At 39.8% G+C, this 19,252-nt stretch overlaps 1 protein-coding gene across 1 annotated transcript in view; it reads left to right on the top strand.

The window, feature by feature from the left end:
- RMDN2 (regulator of microtubule dynamics 2) overlaps positions 1 to 11,515 on the top strand; it is a gene marked incomplete at both ends in the record, with an annotated part of 47,802 nt that extends 36,287 nt beyond the window's left edge. The window contains 4 exons of the mRNA XM_080342313.1: positions 814 to 867; positions 956 to 1,036; positions 10,348 to 10,395; positions 11,462 to 11,515. Of these exons, the coding sequence (XP_080198439.1) occupies positions 814 to 867; positions 956 to 1,036; positions 10,348 to 10,395; positions 11,462 to 11,515 (237 nt within the window). The remainder of the gene's footprint in view (positions 1 to 813; positions 868 to 955; positions 1,037 to 10,347; positions 10,396 to 11,461) is intronic.
- Positions 11,516 to 19,252: the final 7,737 nt, after the last annotated feature.

Raw genomic sequence — 19,252 nt, 5'->3', positions numbered from 1 at the left:
TCTGCAACAAAAATTAAATTACTGTCTAAAAGACAACTGTTTGGGTTTCTTTTTCAATTGTTTGGTAATATACAGTTGTGTTGAAAGCAGCATTGTTTTGGTCCAAGGATTACAGCTATTACGAATTTCACTACTGCAGTTTTTCTCTCCCAAATGCTGTTTGTTCATTAAAGTTGTTTCTTGATTAGTAGAGAGTTGGTACGATTTTTATTCATCTTTCAAGCTTCTACATCCTTAAGGTGTGTTAAAAGGAAGGCAATCTTAAATTTTTGTAACAACCAGAACTTTTCAGACGAAGGTAATGTGAAAAGAAAGGCAAACCCAGAGCTAGAAGATATGGGTCTGTGAAAGAAAAATACTTATGAAGTTGATGAATACCGTTCATTACCTGTTACGCAAAGTGTGAATGATTGGTTGCTTGTTTATTTCTCTGATGAGGAAATAAATATTAATAAACTAGAGAGAGCAGTGTCTTCCAACCCACTGTGTAAGTGAATGAATCCAATAAATATTCTATAGAATGGTCCTATGCATTTACAAAGCCCTTAGAGAGAGAGGAGAGCAAGCAGTACAGAACATTTTTATGTGTTCTATATCAGCACCTCATGTACCTGGTTTAGGGTTTGAGTTTGGGTTTTCTTGTTTTCTGGAGATTTTTTTTGAAGTGCTAAACAGATTGTGGTGCACACAGTAGGGATGATTCAGTCTGATGTTGGAGGAAGCTTAGTGCGTTACCAAAAATGTTATGCAGACCACATAAATCTCATCACACAAGTTTTATGTCTGTTTTCTTTCCTGTTTTTTATTATTTAGGCAGAAGAAATGCATCCAGGATATTCCAAATACAATTATGTGTATTTGGCAAAGGTAACTAAGTTCTTTTAAAAATAATGATTTGTAGACTCTGGTATTCTTACAGTGGCCTGATTGGAAACAAAATATTTTTTCTTCTCAGTGCTATAAAGATCTTGGCCAGAAAAACAATGCACTGAAGTACTGTGATTCTGCACTGTCAATTCTCTCAGTTACTAATGAGGTGGGTATTGAGACTTATAACTTGTTCTCTTGTGACCACTGTCTTCTCTTTGGCACCCATTATTGCACTGTCTGTAATAACATGATGTTTCACTTTTTCTCTGAACACAGAACCTTCCTTTTTCCTCCACTCTAGGTTGACTCATTACAGTTGTCTATTAACAGCTTTGAAAAAAAAATCTTTGTTTAGAGGACTGTCAGGGACTTGTTTGTGTCAGGGATTGAATTGCACTCTTTGTAAGTCAACCCATTTCATAAGATTCTCTTAGGCATAAGTATCTGAGTATGTCACTCTAGCTGTGCTGAAATTTGGCCCCGGACCTACTTTTTCTCAGTTGAAAGCATTCTGGATTTTGGTCCCATAGTCTCTGTTCCTGCTCCTGAAGCCTCTTGTTTGTAAGTCTTGTCAAGGCCTCCAGGGCAGCACGTCATCTGTAGCAGAGGTAGAGGAGTTATTCAGGTTTGCCTTCGTTTTCAACCACAGTGCAGTTAAGGAGGCACAGTTCTCCCAGTTCTTATTCTAAAAGATTGTTAGATTGCTTTGTAAGCCCTTTAGAGTATTTTTACTATGTGAACACAAAATTTCTACAGATATTTGAGAGATTTTAAGTTATTTTAATTTCTCAAATATAAACCAAGTCAGGGCAAGAAGGTTCACTCTGTCTGATCTCGTGTAGAAGCAAGTTCCATAATTACCGACCTATGACTGGAAACGTCTTACCATCCTAGAGCGTGACAAGTTCCAACCTGAGCTTTGTCAGCCTAAGGGACTGCCTTTGAGCACAGCAGATGTGGTAGGGAGAGAGAGAGGTGATTCCAGAGACGAATTGGCCCTATCCCATTTAATTCTTTGAAGTTAAGGAAAAAGACTATTAAATAGCTCTGTAACTTGATTGACAATAAATGTTGTGTGTGGAGCGCTAACACGTTTATGTCAAGTGTTCCTGCTGGGAAGAAAGACCATTGCATGCCTCACCAGCAGCTGCTTCTGGGTGGCCTTTACTTTTGGCCCAAGTTATAGTATGTACCAATCATAAATTAAGCAATCATTGCTTAAGTTCAGTGTTCCTTTAAATTTGTATTGATACAGGTATGACATTAATAGTCTTTTAACTTTGCTTTATTCTTTACTTACTGTTGAAATGTACCTTCAACTTGCCTATGACAGAACATGTGAAAGACTGCTATAAAATTTCCGTTATTTGGTACCTTATATCTTTGCATAACAAGTAGAACCAATGGTGTAAGGGAGAAGGCATACAACTGAAATTGTTTGAATTCATCCTGTATTGTATATGTCTGCACTGACTGTGCTGGTGAATTTTTTTATTCTCCCTGTATTCAATTTACTACAGGCCAGGTAATCTTGCAGTCAACTCTGAAGCTCTCTGATAAAATTGCAAGCAAACATATATCACAGAGAATTCTGGTGGGCAGAAGACTGTCTGTGTTTAGTAAACTGGAAGTCATACAACAAATTCATAAAGACTCCTTGAAAAAGTGCAGAGACAGCATAGATTCGGATTCATCTTTGATAACAATAGCTGGACAAAATTTTGGTGACCAAAGGTAGTTGCTGAGGCTCCTCCTACAGTCGGTTTTGAGATGGATGCATCCAGGTGCCACATCCTTCCCCTCTCTGTCTCCTGATGGCAGAGAGAGACTAGAGGTGAAGATATGTGTAAGACGTGTCTGAGGCACCTGACTCCTAGACTCTGCAGTTGATGGGAGGTGAATTCTGCCTCTAAAGTCCAGTGTCATCACTCTAAACATGAGCTGGAGTTCAGCACATCCTGGGCCACCTGGAGGGGTTTAGTCGCTGGTAAAAGGAATGCACCGTCACATTTCTGAGGTAGCGGCAGACCACAGGGGACTCTGAGGTGAAAGCAAGGATTTGAGAGCAATCTGTGAGATTTGTGTTTGTATTCTGGCAGGCAGGGTGGTGATGAGAATGATAGGGGTTTGTGAGCAAAAGAAAGAGCAGCAAATGGACCCCAAAAAACTTTTGTCTATCTGAAAAGAATGCTAAAATTTGTCCTTTTCTGTTTTAACTAATTCTATAGATATCACAGATTTGTGTGCTTTGTCAATGTGTTTCAAGTTTAGAAAAAAAAGTCCATGAAAATATGGCATTGGGGCAATAATATGTAATTCAAATTAAAAAAAAAGGAAAACAATCAGCACAAAGTAAAACCAAGTGCATGCTGAAAGGAATTACTCTGAAATGGAGGTCTGGAACACAAACTCTGCTGATGCTGTTACCTCAAGTCCCATGTGAATTAGAATATTACGTGTTGTTTTGCTTATTGTGTTTCAGAAAGACTGTTACTGATTTTGAGGAGAAACATGTTGGAACTGAAGTAGTTCAGGCCTAGGAGCTCCACATAGGAATAACATTTAGCCAGGTTAGTTTAAGGGAGGGAAGAGACTATAGTAAGACTAAGGAGACTTTGGGGAGACAGTAATAAAGAGATGCTGATAAAGTGCCTGAATTGACTGCAGCCCTGTAAAAAATGAGGTTCTTGGTCTGAAATAGAAAACACAGGTCAGCAGCAATCTAAGGTTTTCTTTCAGTTTGCCATGGCACAGGATCCCAGTGTTGTCAGCAGCGTGGTATAGTGTCACAGTCATGTGAATCTCACCATTCCCAAGTGTAATCATAGTTTCTCATGCGAGTTTTCTCTTTCTTCAGGCAGGGGAATTTCTCTATTGTTTTTATATGTTGGCTTCTACTGAGAAACATGTATGTGTATAAAGGCATAAAATCAGGAGCAGACTGAGAGACGAAGTTGTTGGAAAGATGCCACGTTGAGGAAATGTATCGTATTTCATGATACAAATCATTCTGCAGCATAAGTATGAAAAATAATAGTAGTCAGTGGTTTGCTTTTTATTGCTTCTTAGCATCCACAGTTTCCAGTGACTTCAGTGGGAACCAGAGGTGCTTGGCATCAGTAAAGTAGCCCATAGCTCATTTTAATCCTCAGGTCAAATTCTCAGCTGGTCTAAGTCAGGGCCCTTCTCTGACACTTTGTCTAGGATTCATTTCATGTAACATTTCAAGTTAAGCGAGATGATTTTTGTCTTAAATGTTGTATTGCATCCAAATATCCTTTCTGTGCATCCTTTCTACCACTTACAGAATATGTTTTTAATTCAAGGGGCAGAGGGGCTTACAAACAGAGGTCATTCTCGTTAAAGAACAAATAAATCAGATGACACATTTCAACCCTATCGTGAACCCTAAAAAGGATATCAAAGAAAATATCAAAGAAGGGGCAACTTCTGAGTCAATTACTCATGGGAGTCCTAATGTCAGGTTTTTTTAAAAAGTCTGGTGCATTTTTAAGTAATGTGTCTATGCATTTATTTTGAAAGGAAATACAGGAGATTTGGTGCAAATTACATCTGGAAAACAAAACTGATGTTACAGTAATATTTTAGAGACCTTTCTCTTTATCCTCTCTACTCTAAACAAAAACCTCCAATGAATCACACAGTCCTTCCTTGTCCATAAATACTGTCATACTGTAGAGTGGTACTGCACTGCTGGAGGTGCACGGGACATTAAGTTGTCCTGCTTTTCTCTGGTTGCTGTCCAGGTGGACAACCTCAGGGTCCTGGGAAACATTCACCCCTGCTGTAACAGAGATCCTAATGTTCGGGGCTGCTGTGAGTTATTGTAAAGAGCATAACAGCTGCGCTGTTTATCTAGTAGATGCTGCATTCCCCTTACTGAGACTCATGACTTTGTAGTACGCTCAAAGCCTTGGTGAGTGTGACTACATGAAGGGCTGTTGAAAACAAATGTAGTGGGCTACTGTGACAGAAAACAAAAAGGTTTTTTTAAATTTGGGGAGAAAAATGTCATTTAAATTTGAAAACATGAGCATTTGTCTTGCATATAGAAAGATAAAACGAGATGGGTTGTGCTTGATTAAACACATAGCACTTTGCACATAGAAGGAATAAGACACTAATTTATAACAAAGATTGTTAGGTATTTTTAAGACTGAAACTTGTAGAAAATTAAAGTCTCAATGTAGGATTATGAAGTATAATAGTGAATAATTTTTTTTTTCTTATATCTGGAGATAAGCATGGACGTGAGAGTGAACTGTGTGCTTGTAAGAGCCGTAAACTCGCCACAAAGGGATTAACAGCCTTGCAGAGAAAAAGATTAAAATTTCAAGGCTCTGGTCTCTCTGATGTTTTTTGAAAATGAACCTAAAAAGTAGCAGTTATATTTAAAAAAAATGTAGTCTTGGAAGACTTGAAGACAGCAAAGCAGGAAGAATTCAAAGCAAATCTATTTGCACTGAGAGCTGCTGAAAATCTTACTTAAATGCAGATGAAAACTTCCCTGAAGCTGAGAATATACGTTACAAAATTATTGGTTATTAAAAAAAAATATAGTAATTTCAGAAACACTCCCTCTTTCCCAGCACTTACAAATGAAGGCAATTCAGAGATGAAATGAACAAGCGAGAGAGATTTAGAGATTATAGAAATTGATTATTACGGCATTCAGTTCTTACAGGGGTAGAATGGCAGGAAGCAGAGACATGTTAAAGACTCTGCCTTCGGCCTCAGTGACATTTGAAACTCTAGAAAAGCCCATGAGGAGGAGAAGGAGGTAAATGTAATAATGGGCAGGAACAATGGCTGAATCTTTACACAAGAATGCAGTTGCTGGGCAGAAATCATGCCCATAAGATTTTCTTACATGTTTTCACATCACCATAATTGATTGCCCTGGTCATTAATTTACATTTTTTTATATTGTCTGTTAGGAAAAGAGTTGGAGTTACAGAGGGATGGAATAGAGGGCAGAGTATAAACGTCAGCACCCATCCGTTATTCCTGTTACAACAGACCATTTGTGTATCTTTAATTTTCCAAAGCAGATTTTCCAAGAAACGTCTCCGCTAACCACCATAGATTGATCATATGTTGCAGACTTTGCTGTGATATTTCCAAAATATTTCATTTGAAGCTGCTGTGGTAATCTGTCCTTCTAAGTAAGATTTTGCGGCGAGAAAAGTAATTTACTTTTTCTTGTGAAGTGAAGAGTATGAATTATGAGTTGTTTGTGAGAAAACTACCCATTGAAACTATGTGAATAATTTGGGTTAACCTTATAAAAATGTTTTTGTTCTCTCATCAAACAGAACATTTTCTTTTCTCAACATAACCAGCTTAATATAAAATATCATTGTTTTCAGAGGATGTTTGTTCCTTTAGATTTTATTAACATTTGTTCTCCAAATTCCGTGCAAAAGTCTGTGGTGTTTCAATTACAAACTAACGGAAGTGTTCAGATTTGCGTTCATTTTGAATAATACCACTTGTGGAGTGGAACAAGAATTTCCCCGCAGCTACCACCAACCCAGAATTAAAGTATCTTTTGAATATACTTTAGAAAGCTATTCCTTAATTAGTGATTCTATTTACAGTGAATATAAGTTCTTCAAGCTCAGGGAATGGGCCTTAAAAAATTATTTTAAAGAGATCAGATTTCAAACTGTAAAATGCTGGGAAAAATGAGACATTTGTAAAAGAGCTACAAAAAGAATTTGAGACCTCCTCTATTTTATATTATTTTGCACTTCAGAGAACGCAGTCTATTTTTCTCTTAGTGATCAGACTGATTTGCTGTCTACATGTTTTTGAAGTGCTTGCCAAAAGGTTTGTTTACATTGTCTGCATATTCTTTTGCCCTCTCCAAAACCAGAAAAACAGTTCCAAAAATGAAGACTTTTTTGTAGTGTAGTAGTTTCATACACAAGGATAAAGTCTATCCTGATAAATACTGAGCTTATTCTATTTATGGTTAAACTAACTAGTTTGTCTCAATGTATTCATTTTCATATCCTGTCAAAGTTAACATGGTTTTGGCAAAGTTCTTAGTGCGGCAAGACTAATCATTGGATGGTGTGGAGCGCGTCTCCTCCGCTGGCCTCCTCACGGTGCAGGGGGAGAATGGGAGAAGCTCTCATGGAGGTGGTGGTGAAGGGAAGTATTAGAGGTTCGCAATTGATTTCCTGTTTTTGTCGAGTGGCTGGAGGAAGTCAAGCTTCCAGGAGTTTGAAATATATTACCTCAGAGTCAATACAGAGGGTGACAGGGAGCCTCAACAGGCATCTTTCTGAAGGGGCTGTTACTCAACGTCAGCGTGTTCAAGCCCTTTCAGTGCTGACTGCATAGAAAGAAGGGCTGGAGGTCCCGCCCTGGTGGGGGCGACGGCTGGACAGAAAAAGGGGAACGTCTTGAACACCAAAAGCTTCATGTTGTATACAATAGTAAAACAGATTACAGGTGAAACTTAGTCTTTTAAGTTAGAAAAGAAATAGCGGATAAAAATTTTGCACGAGCATTTATTCTAGATTGAATTCTGCCATTCTGTAATTTTTCAGCAGCAGTCCTCAAACTAGCTGAACTGTTCATTCACAGTCCTGGGTGTGAATGAGTGTTTTCCCCTCTACTTGAAGTATAATCAGAAAACGTGGAATTATTGTCAGCTACATATTTTAAAGCTGTGCTTGCCTTGATCCTAAAAGCCTTGAAAAGTCATGGTTCTTCCCCAGAGGGAGATACTAAAAATATGAAAGAACATAAAATGCCCAAACTTGCAACATACAACGGTCATACAGGAGGTTGCAAGTGAATGATTGCATTGGTTTATTGAAATATCTAAGGGGAAAACCAGTATTATGCAATTGTATGTAAATCAATGCCTACTACAGTCACACCATCTGTGAGAGTCTATCGTGAAACCAAGAATGGACAGCATGTAGCTTTATATGATTTATATTGTCCACAAGAGCTGTCACTGTCTAATTAATGATCTTTGTGCATATTTGGGAGTCTCTTCTGTTCCAGTCCAGGATCTCTCCTGGAGCTGCAGAGGAATGATACAGCTGTACCCAAAAGCAGGGGTGTCTCTCAGCACCTCGTTGCTGTGAGTGCGTATCAGAGTACAGCTTTGGACCACCCTGGCAGCCCAGTTCCTTTAATATACCAATGCAGCCCCGCTGACTTCAGTGAAACCTTATAGGATGCATGTCAGCTTGGGATTTGGCAGTGGTTGCACAGAACTATGTTGTAGTTGGCTGGTGTAACCCTTTTGGCTGTGGTCATGGGGGTGTATCGTTCTCTGTTGACAGTCGTGACTTTGTCAACAAGTGCACACATGTGCAGTGCCGGGGTTGAGTGTGTTTAGCGCATAAGGAAATAATTAGCGGAGATGGAAGGTAGATTATCTTTCTGTCTGTGCTTAAATTGCCATTTAATTTTTGCATGCACATTTAAATATGTATGTCTGTGTGAATATATATTTATCAGTAAAATTTTTCAGCAGAAATTAACTGTCAAAATATGGGCTACCTCCAGTTAAGCCAATATTCCCTTTTTCCCACCAGCTCTCTCTTCCATCTCGCTCTTGTTTTCAACTCCCTCACTTCTCTTGTTCAGTCCCTGGCCTCCCGGGTCTCTTTTTCCTGTGCATATTCCCCGTGGATGATGAAACATAAAAGAAAAGCAGCTAAATAGGAAGAGGGGAAAACACAGTCACTGACCCTGTAATTTGAATACCTTTTGTGCGGCAGTTTGCAGAACATTTTGAACTCATATTCAACTCTGAAAATGATATGAGAAGTGTTTAATAAATGTTAGCCTTGACAGTAGAAAGTCAAGGTTGAAAATGGCTGTGTATTCAGTCAGCGCTGAACTCAGCCTCAGGGTGAACAAGTGGGACTGACGCACTTATGCTTCATTCCTCCTATGACTTGCACCTCTTCCTCTCCCTGCTATGGTCTAAAGGGAGATCAAAGCCTACCCATCTTAAAAAAAAAAAACAGACAACAAAAAAAAAGCCGACCTGATTGTTCATTTTCAGAAAACCACAAACCCAGAAATCAATGAGGAAGAAAGTTGGCCCAATACAGGATTTATGGCTTTACCTTCCCATTAGCAGTCAAGCTTTCGTCATTAATGAAGTTTTCATCCTTAAAGCTGGAGATTGGTACCTTGGAGTTGTGGCTTCTCCCTCCTTTTAGCGTGACACACCTCTTGATCTGGAAGAACTCTATCCAAAGGTGACATAATAGTTCACTGACCATTCTCAACTTTGTTTTTAATATTGTTATGTTGCTAGTGGGGTTTTTTGTTTGTTTGTTTGTTTTTTATGATTTTGCCATCTGAGTTCTTATTATTGACTGAAAGCTGCTGGCTCAATGAATGCAGCCTGTTAAGTAGTTTGCAAAAATAATAATTCCTGCTTTTACTGATGTAGTCTTGTTTAGAACTGGCAGCCCAGAGGTAGGAGTGTTTGCATGTTTGCAGTTTCTTCTCCAGCAAGTTCTTAGAACAATCCTCTGATTGTTTCATGCTTTTTCCAAAGCCCAGAGGAAGATTCAGGAAAGATTGCTTAATATTTCTTGGGACCTTTGCAACTCCTTAAAGCTCATTGCCCAATATAATTCCTTGCTTCTAAGGAGAGAAACAATTATATGAAGTTGTTTGGAGATATATTTTTAAAATGCTGTATCCTGCAAAGTGAGTAAAGAATCCCATCAACCCATGAAAAGCGGAACACCGTTCAGATATAAGAAAACCTGCATCTTTATCATTTTGAGCTTACCAAAGTGTGAAAAGAGTAGGACCAGATGCATTAAAACCTTTTTCATTTTCTTGATAGTGTGAGACAATATCTGGCTTTTTACTGTTTTGTTTAGTGGAAGTTGGAACCATTTCACAAGTTGACCACAGTCAGTACAGAAATGTGTATTTTCCCTGAATTAATCAATATATTGATAGAAATGTTGAATTTTCCAATTTTTATTGAAAGCCATGGGCTGGTTCTCCAGGCAGCCTGTAGTGTAATGGAGTTGAAGGGGTGCTGAATTCAGTGGGACATTTCCTCCATTGGAGTATTTTGGCAGAGCTTGCCGGCTTTGCAGTGTGTGCCTTTTAAAGCCTCTGATAAATGATTAGGCAGATAGTTTAGCCTATTGTTGCCAGTGGGAGCAAGGCAGTGACTCCAAGAGAAGTGTCCAGCTAATGTATTAATGCCTTAATCCAGACCAATAATATAATGTAGTTTGACATGTCTGGCATATGGTTTCTATCATCTCAATATTCTTCTCTGTTCCTTCATGACATTATAGACAACTAACCAAAATAAAGAGAAGCAGGAATTTCTTCACCCGTAAAATGTATTTTAAAATGTCCTGTATTTTGTTCCAGCTCTTTGGTTGATTGGATAATGAAGTGATCCTGAAATTCAGCGATTACTTCACTGTCTGTCCACAGTATTTTCTTTCAGAATTGCCTGTGGCCTTATCTGGGAAAGAAATATTGGTCTATGTCGTTAGAAATACTTGCGCAAAATTTATGATGCGCAAGTGCTTTTCACTTGCACTGCTGAGGACACAGGGGTGCAGGTATTGGATGTTTGGACGCTTACCAGCCTGCAGGTATGAGGTGCTGATGTTTCAGAAATGTGATTTTAAAACCAAGGTGCATTTTGCAAGCTAGACGTTTTGCAGTGGCAAGTAAAACAAGTGGATTATATCCAGGAGACATTTAAAAAATAAGTAGAATAATGGAGTTTTTGTACTGTGGTTACACGTTCGTATGCATTTACCCCTTTCCAAACAGATTACACATGGAGTCACCAAAACATGTCACTGGTGGGCTGGGTTCGGTTTAAAGCCCTGTGCAAACTCTACACATACACACTGAGCTGAAAGGAGCCTTTCCCTTCTGCCATAGGAGGTATTATATACTGTGGTGTTGGCTCTGAGCGCAGCACTTGCCTCTTGCTCCTCCATTGGCTCCACTCTGCTGTGAGCCCAGCAGCATAGGCAGAGACCACCAACACCAGTATGGAAGATACCGAGGGTGTAGTCAGTTCATGGTGGTTACTACAGGTAGGTATGGCTGTATGCACTGAAACCACGATCTGACCTGTGTCATTAATTACATTTCCCTATGTTTTCCTGTTAATTGCATAGTAAATCATTAGCAGACATCACGGAAATATCTTCAGAAGAACTGTACACAGTTGGGTCGCAAGATTATGTAAATTATAAGACAAGGCAGTACTTCATGCAAAGTACACCAGTAAAAGTTATGGCCTAAGCTGAAAGGCTCACTGGTCTGCTGAGAAGGCTATTTGTGGCTAACATTTTAAGTGTTTTAACAGAGCTGTAAAGGGAGGACTTCCATCTAGCTCTTGTTTTCCCTTCAAACTTCATTTTTGCATTCACTGATAAATTAACTTACGATGCAGTCATTATATTCTGTGGCTGATGGAGTTGTGTGTTATGTCTGTTGTTAGTAAAGAAATGTGGACAGGCACATATTAGGCAAATGAAGGGATTTATCCTATCTAAGTTGATGCATGATTGTCTGTTTCTTTCAGGATAAAGAGGCCCAGAAAGACTTAGAGGCTCTACTTCCCACACTGAAGCTGTGATACTGTGCACTTTTTAACTCTTCACACTGGGACAACATTGCAAAACTAAAATAAGAATCTGAAGTGACTGGGAACTGCGGGTGAATTCCAGCTATGTCAGTGGGAAAACTGTCACTGATTTTAGTTGGCTTGGTTCATGGCATTTAAGCATCTGGCGATTATGATATGAAAATGATGCGTTCTTTTTTGATTATTTATAATCTTGAACTGAAGTTTAACTTTAGATTGCTGACACTGTGAGTCTAATTCTCTGAACATAAAGTCCACTGCTGGCAATGGACCTATAGGGGTTTAGAATGCGAAATGCATAAATCTCATTCTGTCAAAGATTAATGGACTAGTATGTGATGCCAGCATAGAACTGTGTGTAGCAAAAACAAACAAACAAATGTTTCTATAGTAAATTATATTTGTATCAGCTAATTTACACAGATGAATACAGAAGAAAATCATGAATGTTTATGTTTACACATTTCTGTACTCTTATAAAAATATAATCTTGTTGAAGTTAAAGAAAAAGCTGTTGTCTCCATGGAGCTCTTTTTACTTTAAACCTACTCTTGGTTTTACAAAGAAATGTGAAAACTTTATAAATTAAATATTAAAGTTATATTTTATTTGTAATATCAAATACAATATTAAAAATCAGACCAATTAAATGAAGTGTTTAGATTAATTTATTACAGCTGTGATGTTTAATGGATTTGTTACAGGACCTCCACCAAGTCTGTGAATCCTGGCTCTTTGTCTCTGAACAGTTGCTGAGCATGGTGGCATCAGTGTATCTTCAGAGAAACGAGTCCAGCGTGTGACCATCACTAACTTTTTATATCATCTATATAAAATAACCTGTGCATAAAAATAGACTAACAAAAGACCTGCTACTTCTGTGTGAATGTGTAGGACAGCAATGTTTTCAATAAAATGTAACAGGTAGGGGAAGAATTCTGTTCACCATTGGACTAATCCAGAATTCACCAAAGTCTGTAGAAAAGTAGAGGCCAGTTTTCATTGGCTTTTAATTTGGGATCTTAATCTACATGTACGGAGTGTACCTAGAAGAACTAAGCATTTTTGCTAAAGGAAATGCAGTTGGATGAGGACCACCATGCTTTCCCTTGACCTATGTGATGTGTAAGATAACATGGAGCAGTTTATGGGTAAAACAAGGAGGAGTCCTATGGCACCAATATATTGAGACTTTAATTTTGTACAGATGTGGAACAGTGGAAGTAGCAAGTAGGAACTACAGTCACCGCAACAAAGATCTAAAAATTGGGTACACGTGGAGTAATATGTATACATATGACTGAAGCATCTCATAGTAAGAGTGAGCTATAACTACTAACAACAGAAGGCAATAGATCCAGTAGACTTGGAGAAGACACGTGTAGAGTTACATTTGAATTTAGCCTGACTCCGTGGCATAAAGTACAGATTTATTTTCATAAAGTAGGGCTCTCCGTATTTTAAAACATTTTCTTTAAGAACATGTTGTCAGACATGCAGGCATTACTGTGAGATATCTCTGAACAAAATCTGAAAGTTCAGAACTGGTTCTGAGTTCTCGCTGTTATGTTCCTGTTTTTCATTATCCTGAAGATCTTCACAAATTGAAATATGCATTTTAGTTGTTCTTAATGTTCGTTTGTGGGAAAATAGTTCCCACAGCTCTTTTTCAATTCCAGAGTTCTCTATTTTTCATACGTATTTTCAGAGAAAAGGGGAAATACCATGAGAGATAAATCCTCTCAAGTAATTCCTTCTGTGACAGAATAATCGAATTGTGAACAGAGAAGCTGCAAAGGTGACATATCCTGATTTTGGGAAGGGGCTTTTGGTAAAAACTGCTTTGCACATTGTCATAGCCAATGCAGGAAGTGTAATGTAAACGGATCTACAAAAGTGGTATGTATTGGCGGTTGTAGTTAACAACTCATTGTGACCTGGGAGGATGTAATAAGGAGGCCTTTACTTAGATCAATTTTATGCTGGTTGAAATACTTCATAAAATACATTGGATTATGCAATAGGTATTTAATTTACAAGCAGTTATTGCTGATAAAGTCTGAAGGAGTATTGGAGGAATATATTAGAACAAGAAGTAATTTAATTGCTGAAATTAGGTGACTTAAGTAGAATTTGCTTCATGAAGGGCAAATAGAAAATATTGAATGGAAGTAAGTAAGAGATCGAGGATGGAGGCGACCCACCTAGTTGTGGTAATACTGTGGAAAAGAACATGCGTATTCCAGTGAGTGGCAAGCTAATCATGGGTCAATAATGTCATGTTATTGTGAGAAAGCAAGTTTCATACTAGACCAAATAAACAAGCATTCCCCATTAAATTCATGTGAAATAGCCTTTTACTCCAATTAGGCCTAATAAGGTCTAATGAGATCTGAGCTGGAACGCTATATCCAGTTTCAGACATCACACTTCAAGGAGGCTGGGGGCTAATTGGAAAGAGTCCAGTGGAGAGAGACAAGAAAGATGAGAGTGCTAGACAACATCATTTTGTACGTAAAAATTGAAAGAATTTGGTTTGTTTAGTCTGCAGGAGCAATGACTGAAGGAGTATTCACATTTGTAAAAAGCTACCACAGAGCAGACAGTAAAAAAACACCCCAAAACCTTCTTCTCCAGTTCATAGGACGAGAAGTCATTGCCTACCTTTAGATGAGGCATTAGGAGAAAATAATCCTGATGGTAACTTCGCAAAGCCCTGCAATACATTTCCTGAGAACGTTATAAAATCATTTACACAAGTTTTAAAGCAAAGGTTAAACAAAGACGACTTTAAGCATTGGCAATGCTTAAGGCACAGCTCGTCCTCTGGCAGAGGTTGGACAGGATGACTTCTGATGATCCCTCCTGGCCCTGCTGTCCCTGGGGAGCACACGCTCCAGCCCCCGTGAGCCCGGGGGCTCCTCCCGGGTGTCTGCGGGCGATGGGACTGTGTCTGCACACGCTGGCGCTGGATCTGTGCCCGGGCTGACCCATGAATTTGTGCTGTGAAGTGTTTACCAGCGTGTTTCAAGACTGTAATATAAAGATATGTATCATGGCTGCCCTTGACTTTCTTTATCATACCTGCAGTTTTAATCCACGTGATTTCATTTTTAAATAAAATGTCTGACCTTATCAGTGAAATTACTGGTCTTTCTTTTCAGCCTTCTAAATTAAGCCCATTCTTCTGTTTTAATTTTTTGCTTATTGCTAGTCTGTGTGTAGAATCACAAAATAACATCTGGGAGAGAAAAGTTTAGTATTAATTAATCTTTCTAACTTGTCTTTCATAGTTTGCAGAAATATTCCTCACACAGATAAGAAACTGCTGTTTTATACAGCTATTTTCTGCTTTTAAAATTTTTTACTAGTTAGTGTACATGAGCATTCTCAACTTTTTAATGTTTCTGCTTTGCTAATCTGAGAACTTTTACAATTCAAGCATGTTCCCATAATTGTTCTCTAATTTCTCCTTGGAATAAAGCTTTAGCATTTAGTTCTAGGCCTAGGCTATCTGTTCTCTGTGTCATATCAGCTGGAGAAGCAGCAAACGTAGTTCCAGAGGCCATATGTTTTTTGTTTAAAGTATCCACAAGTAGACATTCGCTTCCGTAGTGTTGTCTCAGTGGAGGAGCTAGAAGTTAACCAGATTGAACCCTGGGGGCCTTTAGGCCACATGGAGCAGATGGGGCTGCAGGCTGCCCCAAGCCACGGTGCCTTGGCCGTGTTGCCCACCGCTTCTTTCTCTTCCACCGTGGCATCTCCTGAGTGCTCTCTGTTCTAGTACATAACTGGAAATTCTCTGGGGGAGTTTATGTCTTTACATGTTTGCAACAGGTGAGGTCAGGGGGCCTTGGTGTGATACTAGGATTCTAGTGCTTCATTATAGTTAAAATTACTAGTTCTGCCTTCCTGGATAATTGAGATACTTTTAATTTCTTGTGGTGAATCAGCTAAGGGCTCTGTCATTTGATTCTGGTCTCTTTGGGATTGTCTCTCTGCAACAGGAGGTCATCACAAACTAAGTCACGTAGTTTTTGTAGCAATTGATCACAGGCACACTGTGGAAGTGGTTACAGTGATACAGTCTCATACTGCTCTGTTTAAATTACCGTCTTTCCTTTTGCAGAGTCTTAGGGTGATTTACTCATTTTTGTGTAGTAGTATCAATACACTGACTTCTGGAATGAATTAGGAAGCTGTCCAACAGTGATGAGTAGCTGATGATTTAAAAAGTGACAGTTCCTGTGCCCAGTTAAATTAAAAAAAAAAAAAAGAAAGAAAAATAAAGAAAAAAGCTAAACCTATGCCTGCAGCATGCAACCCCCTTAGTATAAGTAGTAAAAGCCTGAACTAAAAACCAAAACCAATGAACCAACAAAACAAACAAAAAAAGAAGCGGCTACCAGAGATCCAGCCATATTCAACCCAAACAAATCAGCTTATCTGGATCTACTAATCTTCAGCCATCACCACCTAAACACGTTTAGCCTGAAGTACCTAGAACTCTAGGGAGGTACTGTTGATTCCAACAAGGTCTATGGGTTTTCTGCCAATTTCTTGGACACCCTGGAGGGCAGTCCTGTGGTGTTTTCTTTCAGTGGGTACAATAGTCATGATGGATGCACTACACCTACTCCAAACTAGAAAACCCCGCAGCAACATGAGGGTTAAAATTGTATTGCAGCATTCATCCAGTGCAAACTCAAGAAGGAGTAACTCTGACTGAAGGGCCAATACTCCTTTTTTTCTTTTTTTCTGTACATAAGGTTATATTCTTATTTTTCAGCACTTTTCCCTCTTACAGACTCCCAGTTCCTTGGAGAACAAGCAAATCAAACTGTCTGGACAACACAAAAACAAGTAAGCTTTTCTGGCCCCGTCTATGTTTGTGTAACACACATATGTATGATGGTGGTAAATGAAGCACTAGAACTAAGAATGTGAAACATTACATTTTTTTTTGAGGAAATATTTTCCTGATTTCTTTAAAATAAACAACCTGTCATTCTAGAAGCATCCGTGGGAGCAATGTGCAGTGGGAACTTGAATAGGAACAATCTAAGCTCTGTGCAACCAAAACAGGTCTTAAGGATATGGGCACAAATGTGGATGTACTTTTTAATGTACCAAACTAATTTCAGGTTTCTAGTTCATGGATAAAGGTAATCAACATGATGAAATTTCAGCCTCCAGGTGAGAGAAATGTTCTTGTTTGTTGTTCAGAAAAATGTGGCAAATCAGCAAAGTGGAATCAGCAATTTATCTGTGTTTTTCTAATCTTGGAAGAGGGTAATTTATGAAGAAATGAAGTAATCTGTAGAGCTTCTGACTGTGGGTCTGGGTTAATGATTGCTGGTTTTCAGAATGCCAGGCCAGCTCATACAGTGCCCTATAAAATCATATACAAAGTCTTAAAGCAGTCATAGTTGGTTTTTTTTGTTTGTTGGTTTGGGTTTTGTTTGTTTGTTTGTTTGTTTGTTTTCAAAATAAAAGAGCAGAATGTTTCTACAGCAACACTTCTGAAGTGCAGCAAGGGGTTCATACAAAAGCACTGCTAGACTGTGTGTTGGTTTTGATACCACCAGTGGACAGGTATTGGCAATTTCGTGCAAAACAGTCTTCCTGGTGCATTCATCACAAATCCCTGAGCAAGAATTACCAGTGCACACAGGCCTAAACTGCCATAGTCAACTGTGTGACCCCATAGTCATTTCCTGTCTTCTTTGTTTTAGAAGTTCTTACGTTACAGAAGAGTAGTTTCACTTGATCTGTCCTTATAAAATCTACTTGTGACATTGTGCTGCCATCAAGAACGTGGCAAAACAGCCCCTGGACATCACTAAGACCCAGGCTTTGTGCCAGGATGAGATTTTTAAAAGTACCCACTTGACCTTGTGCGACATTTGTTTCTGCACATCCTGAGACTTGGTTTGGCATGTTCCACCAGCAGGCTGCTTTCAGCCCCTTTTACTGCCATTCCTACATGAACAAACAGGTTGATTCATGAAACGAGAAGGCAGGTCACAGGTCGTTTCAGTTGTCATGGGGGAAATTCAGAACAATAGTGTAGGGAGAAAAACAAACAAACAAACCCAAACACAACAAACTGGACCTGTATGGTCATTTGACTAATACTCTTAATTAGTTATCTACCAGACATGATTTCTGTAAAAGGCACTGGTTTATTCTCTAGGTGGGAAGCTTTGTGATCAGTCTAGCCTATTGCACACCACAGAATTTTTCTCCAGCCTTTACATTTTAATAGTTATTCCCTCCCCCTTGACTTATTTCCCCATCTGAAAAAAATGGGGCTGATAATGCTTTTTTTACCCGTCTGGTTCGAAGAAAAACATGTTGGGCAGTGAGACACAGCTCTCCACAACTGCAGTGCTTGAGCAGACCACCCACTTGCCACTGAAGCTGGCAGCGGCTCCCCCGTTACCAAGCTGGCCTTGCAAGCCGGCAAGGCTGTGCTGTGATTTTCAGTGATAGAAAACCACAGTGGTAGAAACCATAGTGGTAGAGCCATAGTGGTAGAGCCAAGCCAAGGTCCAGCCAAGCGTTAACTGGTTGGAGGACACACACAGCAGTACCTGGTAAACAGACCTCACTTCCTAGGCTTCTCTTGCTGTTTCTGTCAGCACCTGAAGAGCTGTCAGAGAAGACGAAGCCTTGGGAAGCATTTATGCTGCATTTCCAGGCTGGTTTGGAAGGCATGGAAAGCCCATGCAGATCCGTGGATGGATACACAGGTGCAGTGGCTGGGCAGGGAGCGGTGCAGGGGCAGGAGCAGCCCTACTCACTCACAGCTGTGTGCTGCCAGCTGGGCAGGGAGAGGCCGGCACACCTGGGCGAGCAGCAGGGACAGAGGGCCAGGATGCCTGGAGTTGGGGTTCAGGTGAGCCCTGAGCAGAGAATCCACAATTTGGTGCCCACAGTTGGACTAAATGTTCCCAGAGAGCTCATGAAAGGTGCCTTTGGGAGATGTGTGCTGGTCACTCGGGATCACAGAATAACAGAATGTTTGGGATTGGAAGGGACCTCAAAAGATCATCTAGTCCAATTTCCCCACAAGAGCAGGAACACCCAGATGAGGTTACACAGGAAGGTGTCCAGGCGGGTTTTGAATGTCTTCAGAGAAGGAGACTCCACAACGTCCCTGGGCAGCCTGTTCCAGTGCTCTGTTACTCTTACCAAGAAGAAGTTTCTTCTCAAATTTAAGTGGAACTTCTTGTGTTCCAGTTTGAACCCATTTCCCCTTGTCCTATCATTGGTTGTCACCAAGAAGAGCCTGGCTCCATCCTCATGACACTAACCCTTTATATATTTATAAACATTAATGAGGTCACCCCTCAGTCTCCTCTTCTCCAAGCTAAAGAGCCCCAGCTCCCTCAGCCTTTCCTCACAAGGGAGATGCTCCACTCTCCGCTGTGTTGCTGCAGGAGTTTGCTGTAAGACAGGCTGAGCCCCTGGCTGCTGCTGGTCTGGAGGTGAAGGAGGGTGAGTACGTGCTCCATGGGGTATCCAGCTTCGTGCTGCTGCATCTGTGTGAGCGCGAGAGTCTGTGTGTCACATGTGATGGGTACTGTAACGGTGGGTGTTTCACAAGCATGTGTGTCTGCCTGTGGCACCTACCAGCATTCAGTTAAAAGAGAAAATCTGGAAGGTGTTCCTAGGGAAGCTAACCAAAGACAGACAGGATTTGGTAACTCCTGATGAGGAGAC

The sequence above is a fragment of the Nesoenas mayeri genome (genome assembly GCF_963082525.1).
Source record: "Nesoenas mayeri genome assembly, chromosome: 3".
NCBI lineage: Eukaryota > Metazoa > Chordata > Aves > Columbiformes > Columbidae > Nesoenas > Nesoenas mayeri.
The sequence above is the reverse complement of the archived record's forward strand: the minus strand, read 5'-3'. Positions and strand labels throughout refer to the sequence as shown.